The 27,305-nt window shown below is 42.6% G+C and overlaps 1 protein-coding gene across 1 annotated transcript in view; it reads right to left on the bottom strand.

Moving 5' to 3' along the window:
- The window catches only part of TOM1 (target of myb1 membrane trafficking protein), a 126,866-nt gene that overhangs the window by 29,092 nt on the left and 70,469 nt on the right, over positions 1–27,305 (bottom strand). Inside the window, exons 6-10 of the mRNA XM_040407022.1 lie at positions 21,250–21,408; positions 17,431–17,547; positions 10,352–10,485; positions 9,490–9,538; positions 4,733–4,838 (exon numbers count right to left, since the gene is read on the bottom strand). Of these exons, the coding sequence (XP_040262956.1) occupies positions 4,733–4,838; positions 9,490–9,538; positions 10,352–10,485; positions 17,431–17,547; positions 21,250–21,408 (565 nt within the window). The remainder of the gene's footprint in view (positions 1–4,732; positions 4,839–9,489; positions 9,539–10,351; positions 10,486–17,430; positions 17,548–21,249; positions 21,409–27,305) is intronic.

The following is a 27,305-nucleotide window of genomic DNA, read 5'->3' as shown; positions in this document are numbered from 1 at the left end:
CCCGCCTCTTGAGGATTGACCACAAATTCTCAATGGGATTAAGATCTGGGGAGTTTCCAGGCCATGGACCCAAAATGTCAACCGTTTTGGTCCCCGAGCCACTTAGTTATCACTTTTGCCTTATGGCACGGTGCTCCATCGTGCTGGAAAATGCATTGTTCTTCACCAAACTGTTGTTGGATTGTTGGAAGAAGTTGTTGTTGGAGGGTGTTTTGGTACCATTCTTTATTCATGGCTGTGTTTTTGGGCAAAATTGTGAGTGAGCCCACTCCCTTGGATGAGAAGCAACCCCACACATGAATGGTCTCAGGATGCTTTACTGTTGGCATGACACAGGACTGATGGTAGCGCTCACCTTTTCTTCTCCGGACAAGCCTTTTTCCAGATGCCCCAAACAATCGGAAAGAGGCTTCATCGGAGAATATGACTTTGCCCTAGTCCTCAGCAGTCCATTTACCATACTTTCTGCAGAAGATCAATCTGTCCCTGATGTTTTTTTTGGAGAGAAGTGGCTTCTTTGCTGCCCTTCTGGACACCAGGCTATCTTCCAAAAGTCTTCGCCTCACTGTGCGTGCAGATGCGCTCACACCTGCCTGCTGCCATTCCTGAGCAAGCTCTGCACTGGTGGCACCCCGATCCCGCAGCTGAATCCTCTTTAGGAGACGATCCTGGCGCTTGCTGGACTTTCTTGGACGCCCTGAAGCCTTCTTAACAAGAATTGAACCTCTTTCCTTGATGTTCTTGATGATCCCATAAATTGTTGATTGAGGTGCAATCTTAGTAGCCACAATATCCTTGCCTGTGAAGCCATTTTTATGCAACGCAATGATGGCTGCACGCGTTTCTTTGCAGGTCACCATGGTTAACAATGGAAGAACAATGATTTCAAGCATCACCCTCCTTTTAACAATGTCAAGTCTGCCATTTTAACCCAATCAGCCTGACATAATGATCTCCAGCCTTGTGCTAGTCAACATTCTCACCTGAGCTAACAAGACGATTACTGAAATGATCTAATCAGGTCCTTTAATGACAGCAATGAAATTCAGTGGAAAGTTTTTTTTGGGATTAAGTTAATTTTCATGGCAAAGAAGGACTATGCAATTCATCTGATCACTCTTCATAACATTCTGGAGTATATGCAAATTGCTATGATAAAAACGTAATCAGCAACTTTTCCAAATTCCAATATTTATGTAATTCTCAAAACTTTTGGCCACGACTGTACAGCGATGTGCTTGGTATGCTATGAAGAACCCCTTCAAACAGCTAAATCGACAGGGTCCCGGGGATTGGACTCCCACCAATCCTGAAGAAGATAGGTGATCAACATTTGAATTCCTGGAAAACTCCTTTTAGGCTCCATTCAGACATCCGTAGTGCATTGCGGATCCGCAATACACCCGGCCGGCATCGCCATAAAAATGCCTATTCTTGTCTGCAATTGCGGACAAGAATAGGACATGCTCTATTTTCTTGTGGAGCTGCGGACCGGAATAATCGGGGCTGCGCTCCGGAAATGTGGATGCGGAGAACACATAGTGTGCTCTCCACATCTCTTCAGGCCCCATAGAGAATTAGTGGGTCCGCACCTGTTCCAGATAATTGCGGAACGGATGTGGACCCATTCTACAGACGTCTGAATGGAGCCTAAAGGTATTAAATGTACACGGGGCTGTCTTTATTGTTCAGGACCATCTCCTTTCCACCTAACAAAAGATTCCAAGCTAATTAATCTCTCAGAAGAATTTTACACTCACTAAGATGTAGCCATCGTACCCAATCCTCAGTCATATTGCTTGCTTAAATGTGCCAATCATGAAGAAAAAAATGTATGTCTACACATTTACAATATCATGGTGATGCCCATATTTCTCCATTACTGGTTTGGCCTACATTCCCCATTACATTGTTTCCCACTACAATGATTTTACCATACACTTATCCTTCTCTGTTCCACACAGCACGAAAGAGGTGGAAAATGTATGGGATAATGTATAACTTTGGCTTAATAGATCACCATAATTGTATCAATCTGCAGTTAACATGTCAATTATACATGAAAGTTCTGCCTCCCAAAAAGTGGAATAAAAAGTAATCAAAAAGTCTTGTGTCCCAAAACTGTACAATGAAAACTACAGCTCATCCTACAAAAAAACTAAAAAAGCGCTGCCTGAATGCCCGCTGACCCCATTAATTATAATGGGGATTGGAGGAGATCTGGTTGCAACCTGGCAAATATGGCGAGAATCAGCCGGACTAAAACTGCTGCCCGTATCGTTATTTGTCCGGCTGATTCTTGGCATATTTGTCAGGTAGGGGGCAGATTTACGCTGGCCGGATCCAGGGAGCTGGTGTGAAATTAGACTAAGCGTCCATTTTCACAGTACAACAGTAATCGTTTTAGAAATATTTTGTAGCAGGAAAAAAAAAAAAAAAGATAAGAAAGGAAAAATATACAATTTGGGGAACATTTATTGACTGATATATGCCACAAAAGTGGTGTATTAACGTTGCAAATTTTATCCCATAACTTTTTTGCAGCAAAATCTGCAACTTTTCCCATCTCACTCCACTGAAGTGGCAGAAATTGTTGGGTCCAGTGGACTGGGAGGCGGGCGGGCCGCAGGCCAGTCTCATTTATCATTTTCCATGCGGGTGTTTGGAGTGGTAAATGGCTTAAATCTACGCCAGCAAGGGGGGTGGCCTAGAGTTAGGTCTGTCGCACGGCTTGCAGGAGGAAGCACCAGAGGGAAAAAGCAGATCTTCATAAATGTCCCCCTTTTTTCATAATTTTTACAGTTTTTCCTTAAATATGTAATCTAATAACACAAAAAAAGGTCTAAGGTGCCCCAAGAAAAAAATTAAAAAAATTATCAAATACAAGTAGGTTGGCTCAGAAATTAAATTGTTATTTGCCGTTAGATAGGTCCATTGATAAAACTGGTGTAGTAAAGAATAAGTGGTTAAATTAAAGTGGTTACAGTCAATTTCATGGGACAACAGACCACAAAAAATACAAAAATATAAAAATTTGCTCACGATCAGGACTGCTGACAAAATACACGTGTACTAATACCATCAATCTAATCCTTGTTTATGTAAAACACGGCCAATATGCCGTCAGCTCAGAATAGCACAGTGACAGCAGCAGACTTACACATCCAATTTTACTGGCAGTGCCCACTGGAAGATATACAGATTTTATCATCTGTTCCACAAAATGTTACAAGCTCAGAAACCTCTCTGATTGCTATTGGGAAATATAAAGTTTACACACACGGCCAGTATCTACACTACAGGTCTGCTAATTGTTTGCGCTTCATTAGTGAACAACAAAATTAGCACTTTTCTGTAATCAGATGGATGGGCCATCACGTTTGGCCTGTACGTCTGGAGTAGAAATCTGTACACCAGACAGAAAAAGAAAAACCTATTCTGTAACGTTCCTGTAGGTTTTATTTGCCTGGTTTAATATTTTTTCTATTAAATGTTGTAAGTGGGGATCCCAAAGGTGGAAACCAATCAGACATTTAGGGTGTTTTTTTCATGAAATGTATTATTAAAGAGGACCTGCCACCACTCCTGACATGCCTGTTTTAATAGCTTCATGCATTCCCCGTGTAACAATAATTCTGGAGCATCTATTCTTATGTCTCTATGTTGTGCCATTCCTCTATTATTTCTACTAGAAGTTATGAATAATTGCTAGCAGTCTGCAGTAAGGGTACAGAGGGGAGGTAAGTTGGGGGTGTGTACCTGCACAGGCTGAGAATGGCAGCACTGATTGGATAGAGAGAGACAGGGACATACCACCAACTGGTTACCACCCCTCTCTACCCTTACTGCGGACTGCTAGCAATTTATTCATAACGTCTAATAAAAATGATAAAGGAATGGCACAACAAACATGCATAAGACTAGAGGCTCCAGGATTGTTATTATATGGGGAATGCATGGAGCTATTAAAACAACCATGTCAGGAGTGGAGAAGGGTCCTCTTTAAAGTGATTCTTCATGCTCCCTATTCAAAGTCTAATTTCCTTCTACCTATGTGCAGAAGTTGCCTGATAATCATGTTTTTCTAACCTTTGGATATCAGCTGACCGGCAACGTAGATCACTTTAGATAAGGTTGTCTCCATGTCACAACAACTTTAAAGGGGTCGTGCAAGAATGGGGGTTATTGGCAATCCCTCACCCCCCCCCCCCCCCTTCCCCCAAATGGCCGGACCTGTAAAGGAAAGCTTACTTGCCTGCTTTCCCGTGCTGGCTTCCTTTTCCTTCTTCTCCTGGTCTGCAATACTATGCTGGGCACCCTTACTGTAAACATCCGATTTGACATTGCCACAGTCAATTACTGGCAGATGTGGTGGTCGGATCCCCTTGCATCATGTGACCATTTCTCATGACGTAAGGGGAGCCGGTCACCGTTGTGGCCAGTGATTGGCTGCAGCAATGTCAGACTAGATGTTTACAGAAAAGGAGCCCAGCAGGCCTGGAGGAGAAGGAGCAGGAGCCGGGAAGCAGGTAAGCAAGCTTCCCTTTATAGGTCCGGCCAAGTCAGCCAAGGAGGGTTTGCCAAAACCCCCTGTTCTTGCACAACCCTGTTAAGACTTACAGTAAAAGGAGAGAGCAACAAAAATCCCCCAAAAAAATGAAATTTTCAATTTTTCAGTTTCTTTAAAGCATACATACAGTACATATGCACGGACAGCAGGGAGACAACTTACTGATACTGGCTAGCTGTGCAGATAGAGAGGAAGCAGATGATTGGGCCACTGTAGAGGTGGTCTCTAGGTCAATAAGAGATGGTGAGGCGTCTCTGTTGTTTGGAATCTAATTCGGGAAAAAGGACAGCTTTTAGTCAGAGTCCATCTCAGCATACACACATTATATCTAGCAGCAAACTTACAATACAGAATAATACACAGGATGAGCAGGGTGGTTACTTGGCCTTTGGTTGTCAGAATACCTAGCATAGGATTAAAATTATAGTAAAGCAAAACGTGATACAAAATCTGGTGTCTGCAGGTAAAAAGTACCAAGTCCGATAAAGTAAAAACCTTCAAAATCCTAACAAGAGAAACCATAATATAAAGACAGGAGACTAAAAACAACTACAAGGCGGCAACAAACACACAAACTACAGGTATTATAAACCGCTCTCTATACCCAGGGACTGCATCAACTTAATGGCTTTTTTTTTGTAAAATGTCTAAATAGCATCTATTCTATACTGAAATATGTCTTGTGAAAATACCATATTAGTCAGGGTCAGCCATGAGAGAACTTTCCAGCAGAGATAATGCTCCATTTTGGCAAGATCACAAGAAAGGACTGTGCGCACCACAGGCTAATGCTGAACAATAGACAGCATTTTCCACGGAGTAAACAGATTCATTAAATTCATGTAGTTGCTGATAACTGAAAAACAAACTACTGACTGCTAGACAAGATCTCCGCCGTTATGCATTACCCACCTGCCCAGTGGTATTAAGCACTCCTCCTATCAATAGAGGCAGATGAAGAAACAGATTATGCATATCCATTTTAAAACACAAAAGACTGGTGGATTATTAAGACCTATGAAACATAGCATTCAAGTACGGTAATTGGTTTGATGTGCAATAACCAACGATACATATAAAAGCAATGAGAAATCTCCCAGTAAAAGTAGAGCTACCTACAAGGACAAAACTGTATTATAACAAGGGCCATTCTTAAATCAAGCAGGATACCAGACCTGCAGCAGCACCAGCAGGTCTACAATGTCCCTGCACAATCAAAGCTGGGCTAGATCACAAGTCATAGAATTCAGCTTTCATATAAAATATTCATAAAAGTTCTTCACCACTGAAATATGGTGATGCGATCTGGTGCTGAGAAACCCACAAATCACTGAAACAAAAGGCCAAAAGCATTCATACATATAATAGGTTTTCTGAGACCATGGATACCATTTAAAATTATATATATATATATATATATATATATATATATATATATATATATATATATATATATATATATATAAACTTTTGTGGAGTTTTTTTATTATCAGGAGCAGTGTGAATATGAACTTTTATTCAGCACCTGCAAGTATTCAGGGCGGGGCTTCACTGTCAAGTGCTCTCCCTGCATTGAGCTGTTTCAGATCCTCTCCCCTCTGCTCTGAGTGACAGCTGTAGTGGCCTCCTGATTGGATGCTGCAGCTGTCACTCAGAGCCAAGGGAAGGGACCGTGTGACAGCTCAATTCAGAGAGCACTTGACAGTGAAGCACCGCCTCTGGGGCACTTCAAGAAGCAGAATCTGCCAGAATAAAAGTTCATATTCACACTACTCCTGATGAGAGATGAGCAAATCGATTTGTCTCATCAAGCAGAGCTCTGCACTTATGATGGGGTGTCCCTGAAGCTAAGGATGCTCCCCTGCTATTTGATTGACAGGGCTGGACATCCCAGCCAGCTCTGACAATCTCACTCAGGTGACGCTGCCCCGAATAGAAACAGTGAAGTGCGGAGGCTCTTCTGCTTCCGATGCAGAGACTGTTCATGTGCCGCTATGTGAAAGTATAGCAGTCACTGCTCCGGTAGTGGGAGCACAGCCTCTGCGCTTATGCGAAATTGTCAGGGCCCACAGAGATTTTTTTCCCTGTCAATCAAGCGGCAAGGGGTGTGTCCTCAGCTTTGGGGACACCTGGTAACAGATGCAGAACTCTGCTTAATGAGGCAAATCGATTCTTATGAATTAATTTTGTCATCTCTACTGGTAATAAAAATTCCACAAAAGGTATGTTTCTACTGCTCCCTCCAGCCGCTATCTAGGGCTGTCAGCAGTTTTGCATGATCAGTGCTGACTCCCTTTCACTGTAAATGTAACACTGAGTAACAATATATGCTTAGCTCTGTTTTTGTATGGATTTCAAGTCATTGAGTGCTATCCATTCATACACATTTCTGCTGGTTTGTGCATGCATCACACAGTGGTGTACATCTAATCTAATATCTCACACCTGCCTCACATAACAGCGTGTACATCTTTCATATAAGCTAACGTAACATATTCTCTGGTAACAGGGATCCAGCTGAATTCCAAATTTACATTTTTTGCGTGGGCTGCAAATCAGACGTTATGTAATTAAAAAGCAGCACAAGACAATTAGATCAAAGTATTTATAGCGTTACTCTGGACACACAGCGGCTCTCATAATGACTGCACTTTCAACAGAGTCCAATGCAGAAAGCTATATTTATTGCTCATATATAGGTTTCTGCCAGCATTGGGTGCACTCCTGAAGTGTGTAGGAGGGAAGAAAACGGGGGAAGAGAGGCCTTGGTGTGACAACCAGAAAAGGAGAGGACCAGCTGTTGTGACTGCTCAGGATAGGCCATGACTAGCCGATTGGTGGGGGATGTGGGGTGTCAGACCCCCACTGGTGAGCTAGTGAAGGCCTATCCTGAGGATAGACCATCACTTAAAGGGGTTGTCTCACTTCAGCAAATAGCATTTATCATGTAGAGAAAGTTAATACATACCATTTACTAATGTATTGTGATTGTCCATATTGCTTCCTTTGCTGGCTGGATTCATTTTTCCATCACATTATACATTGCTCGTTTCCATGGTTATGACCACCCTGCAATCCATCAGCGGTGGCCATGCTTGAACAATATAGGAAAAAGCACCAGCCTATGTGAGCTCCCACTGTCCCGGCAGACACTTTCCTATAGTATGCAAGCAGGGGTGGTCATAACCATGGAAACGAGCAGTGTATAATGTGATGGAAAAATGAATCTAGCCAGCAAAGGAAGCAACATGGACAATCACAATACATTAGTAAGTGCCTTGTATTAACTTTCTCTACTTACTGAAGTGATTAAACCCTTTATTATAAAAATAATACATTGAAATATCTGAAAAAAAGAAGGTTAAATCTTTTGATTCAAGGGCTATTTTCATGGTATCTTGAATAATGGTACTGATTATACTATCATGATACTATTATGTAAATGGAGGCAGATAAGACCTGTATGTGCGGTAAGAACACTGAATATGGTGGGCATGGGGCGAACTGCATTAAAATAAAACATTCAAAATGAGAGATTTCAATAAAATAATTAACTTTTCTGCACAGATAACTGCAATTCAAATAGGGATGATTTGACTCCCCGTAGGCAGCACCAGAAGTCAAGGTGAGCACACAGAAAAAGCAATTAACCCCTACTGTGACTGGATCCACCGTGGCTGAGAAGATAATCACTTTTAGTGGGATGTGGCACTCGTGTCCTATTGGTTGGGCGCTCTAGTTGTGGGGTCCCACCCCCATAGTAAGCAAAGATAAAATAAACGTAGGCACTCGGTAGGAATTACGTGGTCACATGATGACAAGTCATCTTCCTCAAACCACTTTTTCGCTCTTTTCTTCTTATGGCAACTAGTGTTTGAAAAAGGTCCATGTAGGACTGAAACGTGACGTGTACACAAAGAAGTTGCCTTGTATATGGAAACCAAATAAAGATCAACACGATACTTCACGTAATTCCTACGGAGTGCCTAACTCATTATATCTTTGCTGAGAAGATAATCATTCACACAATCGAAAGCGACTGCATGTTGAGACCAAAAAAAAAGAAGAGGAAAATCGCAGTTATCCAGAAATAGATACAGCTTCTGATTCACATTTTCATGTGTAGATTGCATCAAATGAAGGTCACGCCATCAATGGAAATGGAACGACCTGAACTTTGAGACTTTTCCTGGAAATTCCCGCCATTGATAGTGTAGTATCAGACACCTACTGTATGTGATAGATTACTGTAAAGAGCTGGAAGCCTATATATCTGACATATGCTCCAGTAGAGAAGAAAAATAAATACAATAACAGACTACGTTCAGAATTAAAATTGTACAAGGAAATTCATCCACTTATACACTATATATGCACGTTTTTGTTGCATGGCTGTTGTGAGATTATGAAAACATGCAAGGTAATGGTAACACATAGGGCCAGGTTTATTACTGGGATACGCCGCATTTTTGGTTTGAAGAAGTCAGAAACTGCGTGCTTGCAACTTTTTCAATACTACTTGCGTCAATGTTTTTGCGCTAGTGGCGTTTCTCCACTGGCCTCGCCACTTTCTCAAAAGGGGGAGTGGCAAGGGTTGGGAGGGCCGGAGACCCCACCACATTTATCATCTTCTTCGCCAGTTTTCTGGCATAGAACACTGAAATCTATGTCAGCTACAAACTGGCACAGAATTCAGTTGAAATGCGTATGCCTCATCATAAACTACGTGCAGCATCTGGGAGCGTGCCTGGGTATCACAGCTCGGCCTACGCCCCCGTGCTATGATAAATCTCCCCCATAGTGCGGCGTGAGTGCAGCACATAAAAAACCTGGTGATCGCTGAGCATACTAAATGTGGGCTTTCGCGGTATGTATATCTAGTCTTGTTTTTCCTGATAATTAACATTCCATATATTTACCTGGTTTTCTGCGGCTCTACCAGTCTGACCAACAAACATTCTCTCAAACCTGAAAGCAAAGGCAAATTCATATAAGTTTCTCTCTTTCGTCAGATTCAAAAGCCATGAAAGAGTTATATTCTTCAATGTCACCATTTTGGAGTACACACATCTTTTTAACTTTTATCAGCCCTTTCTGGGTGGGGTTTGTGAAGGGGATTGTTTTTTTGTGGGGGTGAGCTGTAGTTTTTATTGGTACTATTTCGGGCCACATACAACTTTGATTGTTTTTTATTCCATTTTTTGTTGGCAACATGACCAAACAGCAGCAGCACATCCCACATTGTTTTTATTTGGGTAAGGGTCATTACGGATGTGGATTTTTTATTTTTTATTTCACAGATTAATGCATAAAAATTTAAGAGATTTTTTTTTTACATTTTCTTTTAGTTCCTCTGAGAATTACCCAGCACAGGGCACAATACACAGTAATATTTCTAACAGTATATTATTCCATGCACCCCAATGCTGATATACACTCTATTAGACTGCTTCTGGCAGGATCTAATTAATGGGTGGACAAAGATGACATACATGGGGGTCCACTGCCATGACAGCCCATCAGCAGCCCACAATACCGTTGCAGGATGCAGATAGTAGTGACAGTACCTCTGTTAAACCCTTTAGATTCTTTGGTTGCTACTGACTGCTGCATCTAAAAGGGTTAAACTGTAGAGCTAAGAGTTAACAGCTGCACTAGGATATCAGCTGTATGTAACAGCTAGCAGATGTGACTGTCTACCATTCATAACACAAGATTCAAGACCTGACCGCCCTCAATAGCAGAACCACCAGACAGTGGCAGCAGACGTCCAGTGCTTACCTTTCATAGCGAAGGAAAACATTGTTGAGGTTGTCATTCACAATAAGAAGCTCCTCTGTGAGTTGTTCATGGGTCACTCGAGGTATGAGCTCCAGGACTCTTTGCTGCATGGATCGGCATGTACGGTTCAATTCCTAGGAACAAAACAAGTATTGCTGAAGTCCGTGAAAGTGACAGCATTAACCACCTCAGCCCCCAGTGCTTAAACACCCTTAATGACCAGGCCACTTTTTACACTTCTGACCTACACTACTTTCACCGTTTATTGCTCGGTCATGCAACTTACCACCCAAATGAATTTTACCTCCTTTTCTTCTCACTAATAGAGCTTTCATTTGGTGGTATTTCATTGCTGCTGACATTTTTACTTTTTTTGTTATTAATCGAAATTTAACGATTTTTTTTGCAAAAAAATGACATTTTTCACTTTCAGTTGTAAAATTTTGCAAAAAAAACAAGATCCATATATAAATTTTGCTCTAAATTTATTGTTCTACATGTCTTTGATAAAAAAAAAAATGTTTGGGTAAAAAAAAAAAAAATGGTTTGGGTAAAAGTTATAGCGTTTACAAACTATGGTACAAAAATGTGAATTTCCGCTTTTTGAAGCAGCTCTGACTTTCTGAGCACCTGTCATGTTTCCTGAGGTTCTACAATGCCCAGACAGTACAAACACCCCACAAATGACCCCATTTCGGAAAGTACACACCCTAAGGTAATCGCTGATGGGCATAGTGAGTTTATAGAACTTTTTATTTTTTGTCACAAGTTAGCGGAAAATGATGATTTTTTTTTTTTTTTCTTACAAAGTCTCATATTCCACTAACTTGTGACAAAAAATAAAAAGTTCTATGAACTCACTATGCCCATCACGAAATACCTTGGGGTCTCTTTCCAAAATGGGGTCACTTGTGGGGTAGTTATACTGCCCTGGCATTCTAGGGGCCCAAATGTGTGGTAAGGAGTTTGAAATCAAATTCTGTAAAAAATGACCAGTGAAATCCGAAAGGTGCTCTTTGGAATATGGGCCCCTTTGCCCACCTAGGCTGCAAAAAAGTGTCACACATCTGGTATCTCCGTACTCAGGAGAAGGTGGGGAATGTGTTTTGGGGTGTCTTTTTACATATACCCATGCTGGGTGAGAGAAATATCTTGGCAAAAGACAACTTTTCCCATTTTTTTATACAAAGTTGGCATTTGACCAAGATATTTATCTCACCCAGCATGGGTATATGTAAAAAGACACCCCAAAACACATTCCTCAACTTCTCCTGAATACAGAGATACCAGATGTGTGACACTTTTTTGCAGCCTAGGTGGGCAAAGGTGCCCAAATTCCTTTTAGGAGGGCATTTTTAGACATTTGGATACCAGACTTCTTCTCACGCTTTGGGGCCCCTAAAATGCCAGGGCAGTATAAATACCCCACATGTGACCCCATTTTGGAAAGAAGACACCCCAAGGTATTCAATGAGGGGCATGGCGAGTTCATAGAAAAAAAAAAATTTTGGCACAAGTTAGCGGAAATTGATTTTTTTGATTTTGTTCTCACAAAGTCTCCCTTTCCGCTAACTTGGGACAAAAATTTCAATTTTTCATGGACTCAATATGCCCCTCAGCGAATACCTTGGGGTGTCTTCTTTCCAAAATGGTGTTATTTGTGGGGTGTTTGTACTGCCCTGGCATTTGAGGGTCTCCGCAATAATTACATGTATGCCCAGCATTAGGAGTTTCTGCTATTCTCCTTATATTGAGCATACAGGTAATGAGATTTTTTTTTCCGTTCAGCCTCTGGGCTGAAAGAAAAAAAATGAACGGCACAGATTTCTTCATTCGCATCGATCAATGTGGATGAAAAAATCTCTGCCAAAAAAAGAAAAAAGGAGGGGAAAGGCGTCTGCCAGGACATAGGAGCTCCGCCCAACATCCATACCCACTTAGCTCGTATGCCCTGGCAAACCAGATTTCTCCATTCACATCAATCGATGTGGATGAATAAATCATTGCCAGAATTTTTTTTTTTATATATACAAAGTGTTTGCCAAAGTATATGAACACCGCCACCTCCTCAGCTCATATGCCTCGGCAAACGTATCTTTTACTGCAGAGGAGAAATCTCGTCTTGCAGCGCCGCATACACCGACTTGCGTGTAATCTGACAGCAGCGCAATGCTTCTGTCCGAATGCACATCAGTGCTGCAGCTAGTCGATCGGTTGGTCCACCTGGAAGGTAAAAAAAACAAAACAAAAAAGAAAAAACCAGGCCGCAACGCAATAACTTTATTAACTTTAGAACAGAACATATTAACTTTTTTTTTACTTTTTTAACTTTTTTACTTACCGGTAATTTTTTTTTTGTTTAGTTTTTTTACCTTTATAGAACAAACCTCTCCTTCACCATGGGACAATGTGCAAAGCTCAAATCGCCCAAAGATGTGGCAAAGTACGTTATGCACTTTATCCCAGGTGAAAGGAGAGGTTTGCAGCAGCTGTGAGTAAAAGGGCCCTAATAGCCCTGTGTGCCTGTCCTGTGAGATGCAATCCCTATGCTAGGTGTACCTGTGTGTGGTACTTCCGGAAACACTCACCAAAGCATAGGGCAGGGTGGTCAGGACAGTCAGGACAGAAATAGCGGGTGTCACGCCTTATTCCACTCCTGCTACAGACACGACATCTTTTTCGGGGTGACGGTTGGGTTGAGGTACCAGGAACGACACTGGGGAAATGTCGCTCGTGTAGACGGCTAACTACACTGGTGGATGGGGCCACGGAACCTCCTGGATAAAGGAGGTTCTCGATGATCTCTTCCTGGAATTTGAGGAAGGATCCTGTTCTCCCAGCCTTACTGTAGAGAACAAAACTATTATACAGCGCCAATTGAATTAAATATACAGACACCTTCTTATACCAGCGTCTGGTTCTGCGGGAAACTAAATACGGAGACAACATCTGGTCATTGAAGTCCACCCCTCCCATGAGCGCATTATAGTCGTGGACACAGAGGGGCTTTTCAATGACACGGGTTGCTCGCTCAATTTGGATTGTCGTGTCTGCGTGAATGGAGGAGAGCATGTAAACGTCACGCTTGTCTCTCCATTTCACCGCGAGCAGTTCTTCGTTACACAAGGCAGCCCTCTCCCCCCTTGCAAGACGGGTGGTTACAAGCCGTTGGGGGAAGCCCACGCGACTAGTTCGCGCGGTGCCACAGGCGCAAATCCGTTCTAGAAACAAATGCCTAAAGAGGGCCACACTTGTGTAAAAATTGTCCACATAAAGATGGTACCCCTTGCCGAATAAGGGTGACACCAAGTCCCAGACTGTCTTCCCACTGCTCCCCAGGTAGTCAGTGCAACCGACCGGCTCCAGGGTCTGATCTTTTCCCTCATAGATCCGAAATTTGTGGGTATAGCCTGTGGCCCTTTCACAGAGCTTATACAATTTGACCCCATACCGGGCACGCTTGCTTGGGATGTATTGTTTGAAGCCAAGGCGCCCGGTAAAATGTATTAGGGACTCGTCTACGCAGATGTTTTGCTCGGGGGTATACAAATCTGCAAATTTCTGGTTGAAATGGTCTATGAGGGGCCGAATTTTGTGGAGCCGGTCAAAAGCTGGGTGGCCTCTGGGACGGGAGGTGGTGTTGTCGCTAAAATGCAGGAAACGGAGGATGGCCTCAAATCGTGCCCTGGACATAGCAGCAGAGAACATGGGCATGTGATGAATCGGGTTCGTGGACCAATATGACCGCAATTCATGCTTTTTTGTCAGGCCCATGTTGAGGAGAAGGCCCAAAAAAAATTTAAGTTCGGAAACTTGGACTGGTTTCCACCGGAAAGGCTGGGCATAAAAGCTTCCCGGGTTGGCGGATATAAATTGTGTGGCATACCGGTTTGTCTCTGCCACGACTAAGTCCAAGAGCTCCGCAGTCAAGAACAGCTCAAAAAATCCCAGGGCCGAACCAATTTGAGCCGTCTCAACCCGAACTCCAGACTGGTCGGTGAAAGGGGGAACTAATGGTGCGGCTGAAGTTGGTGACTGCCAATCAGGGTTTGCCAGCACCTCAGGGATTCTAGGGGCTCTACGGGCCTGTCTGTGCGGTGGCTGCGACGGGGTAACTACTGCACGTGCCACCGTACCAGCTTCAACTGCCCTTCTGGTGCTCGCCACGTCACCATGTTGTACGGCAGTGCTGGTACTAGGTCCAGGGAGGGCTGCGCTGCTGGTGTATGCCTCACCACGTAATCTGGCAGCGACAGCCCCACTCTGCTGCTCTTGAAGCGGATCCTGCATAACCTGTGGTCTAGCGACACGGGGCCGGGTACGCCTGGTGCTGCCAGGGACCTCAACCTCCTCGTCCGAACTTTGGGTCAGAGAGCCACTGCTTTCTACAGGTTCATATTCTGACCCGCTAGATTCGTCAGATGAGGGTTCCCACTCCTCATCCGACTGGGTCAGAATCCTGTAGGCCTCTTAAGAAGAATACCCCCTGTTTGACATTTTGGACTACTAAATTTAGGGGTATTCCCTGAGACTACCCAAGAAAAAAAGCAAGCCTGTCTTACAAAGGGGAGGCTAGCTAAGTACCGGAGGCCGCTGCGGTTGATAAAAAATATCAAAACTGATTTTTTTATCTCTGCAGTGCGTGTAAAATGAATGTGGGTGAACGCACGTGTGGGCGACCGATCAGGCCTGATCGGACAAACACTGCGTTTTGGGTGGAGGGCGAGCTAAGGTGACACTAATACTATTATAGATCTGACCGTGATCAGTTTTGATCACTTACAGATACTATAAAAGTACAAATGCTGATTAGCGATACGCTAAACAGCGAATAAGTGACTGCGGTGCGGTGGGCTGGGCGCTAACTCACGCTAAACTACCTAACCAAGGGGCCTAAACTATCCCTAAAACCTAACAGCCAATACTAGTGAAAAAAAAAAAAGTGACAGTTTTTACACTGATCACTTTTTTTCCTTTCACTAGTGATTGACAGGGGCGATCAAAGGGGTGATCAAAGGGTTAATTGGGGTGCAGGGGGGTGATCTGGGGCTACAGTGAAGTGTTTGGTGTACTCACAGTTCAGTCTGCTTCTCTGCTGGATCCAACCGACGAAAAGGACCAGCACAGGAGCAGACAAGCCATATAACAGATCATATTTACTAATATGATCTGTTATATGACTTGTGATTGGATTTTTTGAAAATCGCCAGCCTGCCAGCCAATGATCGTTGCTGGCAGGCTGGTGACGAACTTGTTCTTTTAATTTTGCCGGCCCGCAATGCGCATGCGCGGGCCGGCTTTGAGCGAAATCTCGCGTCTCGCGAGATGACGCGTATATGCGTGATTGTGCGCAGCGCTGCCACCTCCGGAACGCGAATCTGCGTTAGGCGGTCTGGAGGTGGTTAAAAAAGATTCACTAAGGATGCACAACACCAGGAAAGTTTTGAGTTTATCCTGCTGCCATAAGATAGGACGCGCTGATACAAAAAAGGCCTCCTGTACACCGCCATTTTGCGGTCTACAAAATATGCATCCCACACTTTCTGTGGGCCCTATTGTAGCAATGTTTATTCTTGTCCACAAAAAGACAAGAATATAACGTGTTCTATAATTTGCGGAACGGCTGCATGGATGCAGACAGCACACGGATGACATTTTTTGTGGCCTATAGAAATGAATACGGTTCACGTGCAATCAACAAAAGAATGAGGATCGGACGTGGACCAAAAATCTGATCGTGTGCATGTGGCCTGACAGTGATAATGAGTCTGTTAGTTGCCCTCAGAGAAACAGGACAGCTTAGTCACTTTACCACTTCTACTATGAAAGTGTTGCCTTTTTTCATTCATTTTCTTAGTTTTATCTATGTCTGTGAAAGCTGGGTAACAAATAGCCGATTTCCATTAAATCGTGCAGCCATTTAATAATCAATTGAAAATTCACAATGTCTCTGCCACGGTGGCCTCAACTTTGGGGTACGACCGCACGGGGTGGCTGTGTAATTGAGAATTACAGAGTCATGCAAGCCACCGTACACCGCAAGCCACAGTATTCCACTAAGTCAATAGAAAGCACTGTTTATTCAGCGTGCACCACTCCATTCAACTCTATGTGGCTGCTGGAGATAGCAGAGTACAAGCACTAGAACAAGCACTAGACTATCTCTGGCAGCAGGTCTGGTCCTTTCAAATGGGGAACATGGGCCTCTGTTCCATCAATCGACGTGCGCCCCAGCAGTGCCGATCTGGCCCTTCTCCTCTATCCTGTGCCATAGGACAACATTAACATGTGCAGGTGCTTTTTTTTGTTGATGCAGCTTTTAAATTAAAATTTTTTGCTCCATAAGATGCACTTTTTTCCTCTGATCTGATGAAGATTGGGGGACTGATTTTGGGGTCTGATAACGACTGGGAGTCTGATCTGAAGTCTAATGAAAAATTTTTTTTTTCTTATTTTCCTGCTCTAAAACCTGTATCTTATGGTCTGGTGCATCTTATAGGGTGAAAATATGGTAACTGTGTTTTTTTTTTTATTATTGAGAAAATAAGGTGATATTCTGTGTCTTGGGCCTCTTGCACATGACCGTATGTATTTTGCGGTCCGCAAAAGACGGATCCGCAAAAAATATGGTTGACATCCGTGTGCATTCCATATTTTGCGGAACGGAACAGCCGGCCCCTAATAGAACAGTACTATCCTTCTCCGTATGCGGACAATAATAGGACAAGTTCTATTCTTTAGCGGAACGGATATACGGAAACTGAATGCACACGGAGTACCTTCTGTTTTTAATTTATATTTTAATAAATTAGTGTTCAAGAGGTCTTAACGTGCATGCTGCCATCAATGCCGTTTTGAAATAGCTTTTGAAGTCGAAGCAAGGAATGAAAAGTAAAGAGTCTGTGTATACAGGGAAGATTCTATTTCTCTTCATTTTCTACTCATAGTTTTGGCTTCAAAAACCACATAAAAAAATGTATACGGTGCCTGTGAAAGCGCTCTCATAAAAATACAGAACAAATTCACATGAACAATATGCATCACAAATCTGGCATGGCTTTATGATAGTAGAGTCCGACCTGCAGTAACTCCAAATCAGACGGTGACGCCTTCTGGGGAACCAATTCAGTCAACATCTCAGACATGACTTTCACGTTTCCGTTCACCACCTCCAATTCACTGTGCAGCTTCGCTATCTGCCAGAGACATAATGCAAATTATATACAAAATATAAAACACATACGATATACATATAATCAGGAGCAGGTTATTTAAGCTTGATAAAATGTAACCACAAACATTAAATAATATAAAACGTTCTGATTGCAGTAAACGTCACCATGGAAACTATTTATTAGAAATTCTGCTTTGCACATTGTATTATATATTATTTATATGTAGTCTAGTGGTTCAGTCTCAGCTCTGCCGATTTCTACTACGGTCTACACCCGTTGCTTATCAGAGAACCAAGAGATTACGGTACCGTGCATAGTGAAAAGACAGCACTTTCAGAATCTAAATCACCATGGCATGTTCTGTAGATGCAGTGAAAAAGTCTGGAAATATTTTAACACTTTAGCTGCCAAAATTAAAGAGTAACTAAACTTTTAATTAACATCTTGATAAAATGTCCCTAATGCCCTAATAATTATTTTTGTAATATAGTTGATTAATGCATTTTAAATTTTTAATAGAGATATATCCCCCCTGAAGCACACCTTTCCCTGTGGGCTTAAAATCCACTTTTCTGTACACCGCTGACTTCTCAGCGGTGTACAGAGTCTACAGTTTATGAATGGGGCCACAGCGCATGGCGTACGGGCAGGAGCACACATTTCTGCTCCTGCCTGTGCCCCCAGGAGGTTTACTAAATGCTGGCATTGCACATGGGTACCCAGTAACCTATGCCAGGATTAGCTGAGCGGAGCGGTTCCTGCCTGTGCCTGCTTCACTAGGCTTAAAGTCCTGCATGTCAGCTCTTAGTTTAGCGAAGCAGGAGCCCGCTCCGCTCACCTAATCCTGGCACAGCACATGGGTACTGGGTACCCATGTGCTATGCCTGGATTCAGTAAACCTCTGGGGAGGGGGGGCACAGGCAGGAGCAGCAATATGGGCTCCTGACCGTGCTCCATGAGCTGTGGCCCCATTCATAAACTGTAGAGCGCCATTCAGAAAGTGGATTTTAAAGAGCACCTTTCATCTGTTTTACTTATAGGATCTAAATACCTGTACTTGTGGGGAAGCCCCCGCTGATGCTGGAACCCAGTTTTTGTTTTTTTTAAACATCGCTCCTACGCTCCGCTGCGCCCGCCTAAAGTTTTCACACTCAGTATGCTCATACTGAGCATCGGTACAGGGAGGAGGAGACGCCAGGGTTTCTCAATGGGTGTCTCCTTCTCCCTGGCTGTGCCGCGATCCAAACCCTGGCGTCTCCTCCTCCATATTGAGCGCGAAAACTTCAGGAGGGCGCAGCGGAGCGTAGGAGCAATGTTTTTTTTTTTAAAAAAAACACAAGTACAGGTATTTAGCTCCTATAAGTAAAACAGCTGAAAGGTCCTCTTTAAGCGCACAGGAAAAGGTGCGCTTTGGGGGGGGGGGGGGGGGGGGGAAATATCTCTATTAAAAATTCTAAACGCATTAATCAAGTATATTACAAAAAGTATCATTAGGGCATTTGGGACATTTTATCAAAAAGTTAATTGAAAGTTGAGTTGCTCTTTAAAGGGGTTCAAAGGGGTTCTGCAGACAGTATATATTGATGACCTATCTGGCACCCTAGACCCCCAGCCAATCAGCTGTTTAAAGAGGAGACCACGCTCCCTGCGAATGTCGCTTCCTCTTGATTACATTACACGTCTTCTCGCTTGCAGCGGTGACTTCATGTAATTACAAGTACTCGCTCCATTCAAGTGTAATTACACTGCACTTCTGAGACGACGTTCAGTGTAATGACGTGGAAGCATAGCTCGCCTCCTCTTCATACAGCTGATCGGCAGGGGTGGCGGAACCCAGATATCAGATATTGATGACCTATCCTGAGGAACCCTGCGATAGGGAAAGAGATGCAGCAGAAAGGACACACAACCTTAGATGTGATACAGCAAAAAAAAAAAAAAAACACCCCCCCTCCCCCCTTGAAAGAACATGCCCTCTGAGCTTCGATAGGGAGAAACATGCAGCAGAAAGGACACACCCCTTAACGAGAAAGAACATGCCCCTGAGCTGTCAGCTTGAAATAAATATAGCAGGGCAGTTGGAGCAATTAATAGGGAGATCTCTGGATCCATGTGAGGTACAGGGATGGTTCTAGCTTTAGTCATGTCCTATAGGACGTCTGATTTTCATAGGATAACCCCTTTAACACTCCATCAATCTTGGCCAGCACAAAATGTTACTAAAAAAAGTAAGAATCATCATCAAGTAACCTTGATTTGCAAATAATTGCCAGAAAATACAGATGGTTGTAATTCCAGGCCAGATGAAGAATGACATTTTGCATAGCAAAGGCTTTGTCACAAGGGAAATGGCAGAATTTGCAATCATCTTCGGAAATCTTTATTTGCATGCAATGGTGTGGTACAGGTACAGTTTTTTTATTCAGTTCCATCATATGGAGATATTACTCACAAGAGATCTGCCTAGGGTACTGAACGTACACAGGTCCTTCTCGACATAACCAATTGTGGGAGATGGCCAAGAGATATTTCAATTACTTTACGACAACCTCATTTTATCCATTCAATCTACATAAAATTAAATTACTATAAATGTCATGGAAACTGACGGCATCAGGGAGGACGAGCTACCTGGCTTTCTTTACAATGCAAAGCGTACATTGTGCCCGTCAATGAATTCATCTTTAAATGGATTTTCCAGGATTATTATATTTATTTCTTATGCTCTGGATAGACCATTAAAATCTAAATCGGCATGGGTTCGACACCCCACAACCCTGCTTATCAGCTGTTCTGCAGCAGCTCTGGCTATATCCATTCTGTAGTGGACGGAGCTGGTTACAGTGGTAACTGCTGCAGTACCAGGTCCGTCCACTATGCTCTGTACTTCCTGCGTCGAATCCCAGCAAGCGTGCATAGGTGATAATTGTTGTTTATGGGGGGGGGGGGGGATCCCTTTAACTCACAGTTTTATAAAAAATAAAAAAAAAATAACTAAAAATAAAATAAATATATAATCCAAATAAATGTAACGCAGCACTCCTTAGACAACAAGTGAAAAAATACAAAATTTATTCAACACATGTTGATACAGGCAACCTCAGGATAGGTCATCAATATCAGATTAGCGGGGGGCCAAATCCCGGCAGTCTGCCGATCAGCCGATATTGAGGATAGGTCATCAATATAAAAAAAAAAACAGCCCTTATTCACATGACTGTCAGATTTTCCAACCACAAAAAATGGATTGGTGGAAAACTGCACACAGATGGTCACACTGAGCATTCAGTTTTTCTCACTCCCATATCTGAATAGACTATTCTAGTCATGGAGCGAGTTTCTTGGATTGGGCATATGGATCTGTTATAGTCCCGATAGAGAACACACACAGAAGAGTCCCATAATTCTACTTCTAAGTCCCTTTTGATGTCATCCCTAAGATGTACTGAACGAGACTTCATTTAATAGAGCTTCAGAAAAAGCTGAAACTAATAAATTGGCTATATAGGGTCACATTACAGAGCAGATACCGTTATATTACCTAAAAACGGAATTAAAGAGGTTTCTGGGGTTATAAAATGTGAAAAGAGGTTCAGCGTCAATACCAGATACAGCTCACAGACAAGAGTACAGAAAGGGTCTGCGTCTTTTCTCAAGGTTTTTCCATAAAGATGCAATTGCTAGCCATTTTCTTCACCCCCCATAACTGGAAGTCCAGTTTACCTGTTCAGCTGTGGGGATTATCGGAGCATCGCCGGAAGTTCCTGTCTGAGCCGGACCTGAATAAGGGGGTGGCTCGGGGTGACTGACTGAACCTCCTCTTTGAAGGGTACTAGGAGGTGACAAATCTGGTCGCGGCACAACTTCAGGTTTGACATAACTCTGAGGAAGAAACAATAGGACAATAATGTTATATTTTTGCTATCTTGAAATACAGAGCAGTAAGCAGACCAATATTTACTTCACATTTATTATATGTATTTCACCTACAATAACTTACATTTGAAGGGGTTTACGAGATTTTTTAAAATGATGACCTACCTTCTGGATAGGTCATCCGTATCTGATTGGTGGGGGACCTCCGCCGATCACATGTTTGAGAAGGCACTGGCACTCGCAGTAGCTCTGCAGCCTTCTCTCTACTCACCAAACACAGCGCCGTACTTTGTATAGTGGCTGTGCTTGGTATTGCAGCTCGGCCCCGTTCACTTCAATGAGACTGAGCTGCAACTAGGCCAAGTGACCGATGAATGTGGCATCACTGGCTTAGACAAAGCTAAGAGATGGCTGAGGCTGAGGTGCTATTGTGAGCGCCTGTGCCTTCTTAAACAGCTGATCGGCAGGGTCCCAGGTGTCGGATCCCAACGATCTGATACTGATGACCTATCCCGAGGATAGTCCAAACAAAATTGATGGCAGCATATCCTTAAAGGGTTCTTTATTCAAGTTGGGTCCATAAAAATGTACGGAAAGGGCCAAAGATAGTGCAACGCTTCAACTACATCGCAGTCTCTCTCTACTCTACTACCATGTAGTCGAAACATCTTTGGCACTTTAAGGATATGCTGCCATCGATTTTGTTTGGACTATTTATGGAGTGATTGCTATGGATCCATGGTTGCTGATGGGCTGAGGCATTCCTGAGGGAGTCTGGATGGTACGCTGGTGCTGCTTTCACTCTACACTTTCGTAAGACCCCTTTAATCTTACTGTACAGGTTGTTACAATTATGGAAACTAAGTGTGTGTCATTTAATTGATGTATACGTTTTCTCAAATAAACGCCACAAAACATAAATTTGTTGCAATTGTGTGTTATTTTTCATAAATGTTACAAATCCCCTTCTTTCTCATAATAAAAGTAAAATAAGGATTTGTACAGGACATAACACACTACATGCATCAATGAGGTCCTTGGCAGTGCAGGAACTTAAATAGGCACTTTACACTCAATAGTAAAAGCAAACCAAAGAAACTTTGTAATATATCTTATTATCAAAAAAAATGCCTCTTTCTTCACTTATCAGCAAATTCTTCTCCTTCTCCTGCTTCCTGAACTAATTATTCATCAACTCACTGAGAAAAAAAGTGACACGCTGCCCATATAAGTCTATGGAGAGAGAAGGAGGAAGCAACTGCAGATTGAGAAAGTGGTGGAGACACAGAAAGTTTCCTGTCTCATCACAATTCTCATGCTACATTAAGAATCATCCACTTAGAAAACCCCATTCAGGACAATCTATACATGTAAAGAAGGACGTATGTATGTATGTTCCGCGATCACTCAAAAATGCAACCATCGATTTTAACTAAACTTGGTATACAAGGGGGGTTTCACAGTTCTCTAGGACGTACCGTTCCAGAGATATTCCCAAAAAATGACCCGCATTAGCCAATACAAGCCTGCAAGTCTCTCTCTTCATATCCCAACTGCCATACACACGGTCACATGTCCCTTATCAGCCAATAGAAGCTCGCAGGCCTTAGTCTCCACATACACACAGTTTTACTCTAGGTTTCCATAACAATCCAGCCATTTTTCTTCACTGCTGTAGGTCAACTTTAGGCTAGGGCTACACGACATGTGTCACGCGACATAAATTTTCATAATGATAGTCTAAGGTGTTGCACTGCGACGTGACATGCTGCGACAGTCGCAGAAAAATCCATCTTGGATGGATTTTTTGCAACTGTCGTGTCGCAGCATGTCACAGTGCGATACCATAGCCCATCATTATAAAAATTGTTGAGACAATGTCGCGCGACACATGTCGTCGTGTAGCCCTAGCATTAAAGGGGCAGGGCGCTGTGGAGGTCACTGTTAAGGGGGCAGGGGCCACTATTAAAGGGGCAACTGCTGTGGAGGTCACTGTTAAGGCAGCAGGGTACTGTGAAGGTCACTGTTAAGGGGGCGGGCCCCTGAGGAGGTCACTGTCAAGGGAGTGGGGTTCTGTTAAACTCACTGTTAAAGGGGCGGGCTGCTGTGAAGTTCAAAGTTAAGGGGATGGGCTGCTGTGGAGGTCCCATTTTAAAGTGGTGGGGCAGTGTTAATGGGTGGTGGACTTTGGCGTTCGCTGTTAAAAGTCACTGTTATGGGGGATACTGTCAATATCTTAACAACACACACAAACATTAAATGAAATAGATGAAATATATAGTACAGCATAAAAAAAAACATGACATCTGGCGCTGTTGTGAAAAATTATCAGCTAAAACACAGCAAAGAACAAAAGGTATAAGGTAACAGATCAGGCATGCTGTGATTTCAAGAAAACCATTGGGGGTCCTAAGCAATGTGCAGAAATCTGACTGCATTGTATGAATGTCATTTTTCAGAATCCTTTTCATGCACATCTGATTTCCATATTTATGTTTTAGGTATTACTTTCCTTGGTATTTATTCAGTATTATAATACAGCTCAATATTAAACATATTTGAAATTTAAGGTAACAAATGGACTGATTGCCAATCACTGCATTGTGAACGTTATGTGTACGCTATGATTTGCTTTTTTAGGGATTAGTATGTAAGTTTTCCACAGCCTATTTTCACTTTAATTATGAAGATCAAAAAGATAAATTTGGCGATATGAAAACTGTGGGGAAGACCATACAAGTGACATGTTCTATCTGTTGGAACAGACAACCGAAGCAGCGCTAGATACTAAGCCAGTTGAGATACAATCATTACTGACTGGCAACCTTCAAATCCAACGGTCAACTTTCCAATCTGGTCCTATGAGAGAACTATGCAAATAATGTATTACTGTGTTTTATAAAGGACTAGCAAACTGACCCGGTTTCACAAGAGTATATTTCGACTATATCTTTTAACTAGCTGAAGGACTCGGCTTCGCTCAGGTATATTTAATCTATTTCATTTAATGTTTGTGTGTCGTTAAAAGATATCGACACTATCCACTATAAGGCCTCTTTCACACGGGCGTTGCGAGAAAATGTGTGGGTGCGTTGCGGGAACACGCGCGATTTTTCAGCGCGAGTGCAAAACATTGTAATGCGTTTTGCACTCGCGTGAGAAAAATTGCGCATGTTTGGTACCCAAACCCGAACTTCTTCACAGAAGTTCAGGTTTGGGTTAGTTGTAGTGTAGATTGTATTATTTTCGCTTATAACATGGTTATAAGGGAAAATAATAGCACATCATTTATAAAAGAGAGAGACACCGCGCTGAGCCTAATTCACCTGACCCTTATTAACCTCTGGTTCTGATCGTGTAAAACCTATCCACCTCAGTTTGAAATAGCAGGATTACCTTGGTTCTGATGTGTGGGATTAGGGGACCACCTTCTCGGGCGTTCCAGTATGTACGTTTTCTTCTGCACAGAGGCAAATAGCAGGTAGAAATAGGCTGTATGGAGTTCGCCCCGGCCGGTAGCGAAACTCCGTTTGTACTTACGCTCACAAGGGGAGCTGGTGACGTCACCTGTTGAGCTTCGGGCTGCTGTAAGCGCCAAGAAACCTTACGGCACTCTTCGTCAGGGAATCAATCTAGTGCCTCCAGTAGCTTCCTTTTATTCTACCCGCTCATGATCTTAATTAGCTCCAGCTTCTGAAATTCGACGATAAAAATATATTTGATACGTTTAATCGAAACCAAATAACTCAATTTCTGAGTTTAAACCATTCGGGACCAGCGTGTTCATATTAAAGATCCATTGGGTTTCTTTTTTCGACATGTTTTTAATGAAGTCGCCTCCTCGTATGTCCATTTTAACTATTTGTATCCCAAAGAAGGAAGATCCATCGAATTTTCCATTATGCTTTACTGTATAGTGTCTGGACAGAGGATGCCCTTCAGATTTTTTATTTATATTATATATATATATATGCTCACTCACTTAGTTGTCTCTTAGTGCGCCCAATATATAACTTTTCACAAGGACATTTTATTGCGTAAATGACTCCTTTGGTACTGCATGTTATATAATCCCGAATGTTATATTCAAAAGGTGCCATCCTCGTTTGTTATTCGACTCATTTTACTGGTATGTTTCTGCGATTTTTTACATACCATACATTTTTTGCAAGGAAAGAATCCTTTTAACCTCTGCTTGTCGTTTATTTTTTTGGTATTCATTATAGCCGCACATTTTTTCGTGGGTGCGATTATGTTCCCAATATTTGCCGCCTTTTTATAAACAAATGCTGGATCTTTATTAAAGAGATGTCCAATTGTCTTATCCTCCTTTAATATGTCCCAATGACGTTTTACAATATTCCTAATCTGTGGCACTTTTTCCACCATTACGTTATTTAAAAGGATTTCCCTCTCCATGGATTTAATTTGATCTTTCTGTTCCAAAAGTTTATTCACATTATATCCCTTTGATGCAAATTTATTTTTTAATCTATCTGCTTCTTTGTCATACTCTATTAACTCAGTACAATTCCTCCTAATGCGTAAAAACTGGCTCCTAGGTATATTGTCGAGCCAACAGGGTAAATGACAGCTCGTCCTGGAGATATAACTATTAGAGTCAGTAGGCTTTTCGTACGTTTTTGTGCATATTTCTTCTCCCCTTACATAAATAGTTAAATCTAAAAAGTTTATTTCCCTAAAACTATATGTAGGAGTAAACTCCAAATAAAAATCATTTTTATTAATATCAATTAAGAACTCCTTTAAACCTATTTCTCCCCCCTCCCAAATAAAAATTACGTCATCTATGAAGCGCCGCCAGGAACGCCCGAGAAGGTGGTCCCCTAATCCCACACATCAGAACCAAGGTAATCCTGCTATTTCAAACTGAGGTGGATAGGTTTTACACGATCAGAACCAGAGGTTAATAAGGGTCAGGTGAATTAGGCTCAGCGCGGTGTCTCTCTCTTTTATAAATGATGTGTGTAACCCTTTCATAACAGCTATTGCGGAGCTGTTTTGGACACTGCTGCTTAAACACTGTAATCAGCGTCGGTGGTATATCTTTGTATTGCTATGTTAAGGAAAATAATAGCATTCTGAATACAGAATGCATAGTAAAATAGCGCTGGAGGGGTTAAAAAAAAAAAATAAATAATTTAACTCCCCTTAATCTACTTGCTCGCGCTGCCGGCATCTCATCTGTCTCCTTCTTTGCTGAACAGGACCTGTGGTGACGTCACTCCGGTCATCACATGACCCATCACCATGGTAAAAGATCATGTGATAGATCATGTGATAGATCATGTGATGACCGGAGTGACGTCACCACAGGTCCTGTTGCTGCAATGAATGCTCACCACAGGTCCTGTTCAGCAAAGAAGGAGACAAACGAGATGCCGGCAGCGCGAGCAAGTGGATTAAGGAGAGTTAAATTTTTTTAATTTTTTTTTGTTAACCCCTCCAGCGCTATTTTACTATGCATTTTTTATTCAGAATGCTATTATTTTCCCTTATAACCATGTTATAAGGGAAAATAATAGTGATCGGGTCTCCATCCCGATAGTCTCCTAGCAACCGTGCGTGAAAATCGCACCACATCCGCACTTGCTTCCGGATGCTTGCGATTTTCACGCAACCCCATTCACTTCTATGGGGCATGCGTTGCGTGAAAAACGCAGAATATAGAGCATGCTGCAATTTTCACGCAACGCACAAGTGATGCGTGAAAATCACCGCTCATGTGAACAGCCCCATAGAAATGAATGGGTCGGTATTCAGTGCGGGTGCAATGCGTTCAACTCACGCATCGCATCCGCGCGGAATACTCGCCCGTGTGAAAGGGGCCTAACAGTGACATGTACAGCACCCCGCCCCTTCTTCAGACTCCCTGTCCTCCA

Source organism: Bufo bufo, chromosome 9 (assembly GCF_905171765.1).
Source record: "Bufo bufo chromosome 9, aBufBuf1.1, whole genome shotgun sequence".
Taxonomy (NCBI): domain Eukaryota; kingdom Metazoa; phylum Chordata; class Amphibia; order Anura; family Bufonidae; genus Bufo; species Bufo bufo.
Note: the sequence above shows the minus strand (reverse complement) of the source record. Positions and strands in the feature narration are given on the sequence as shown.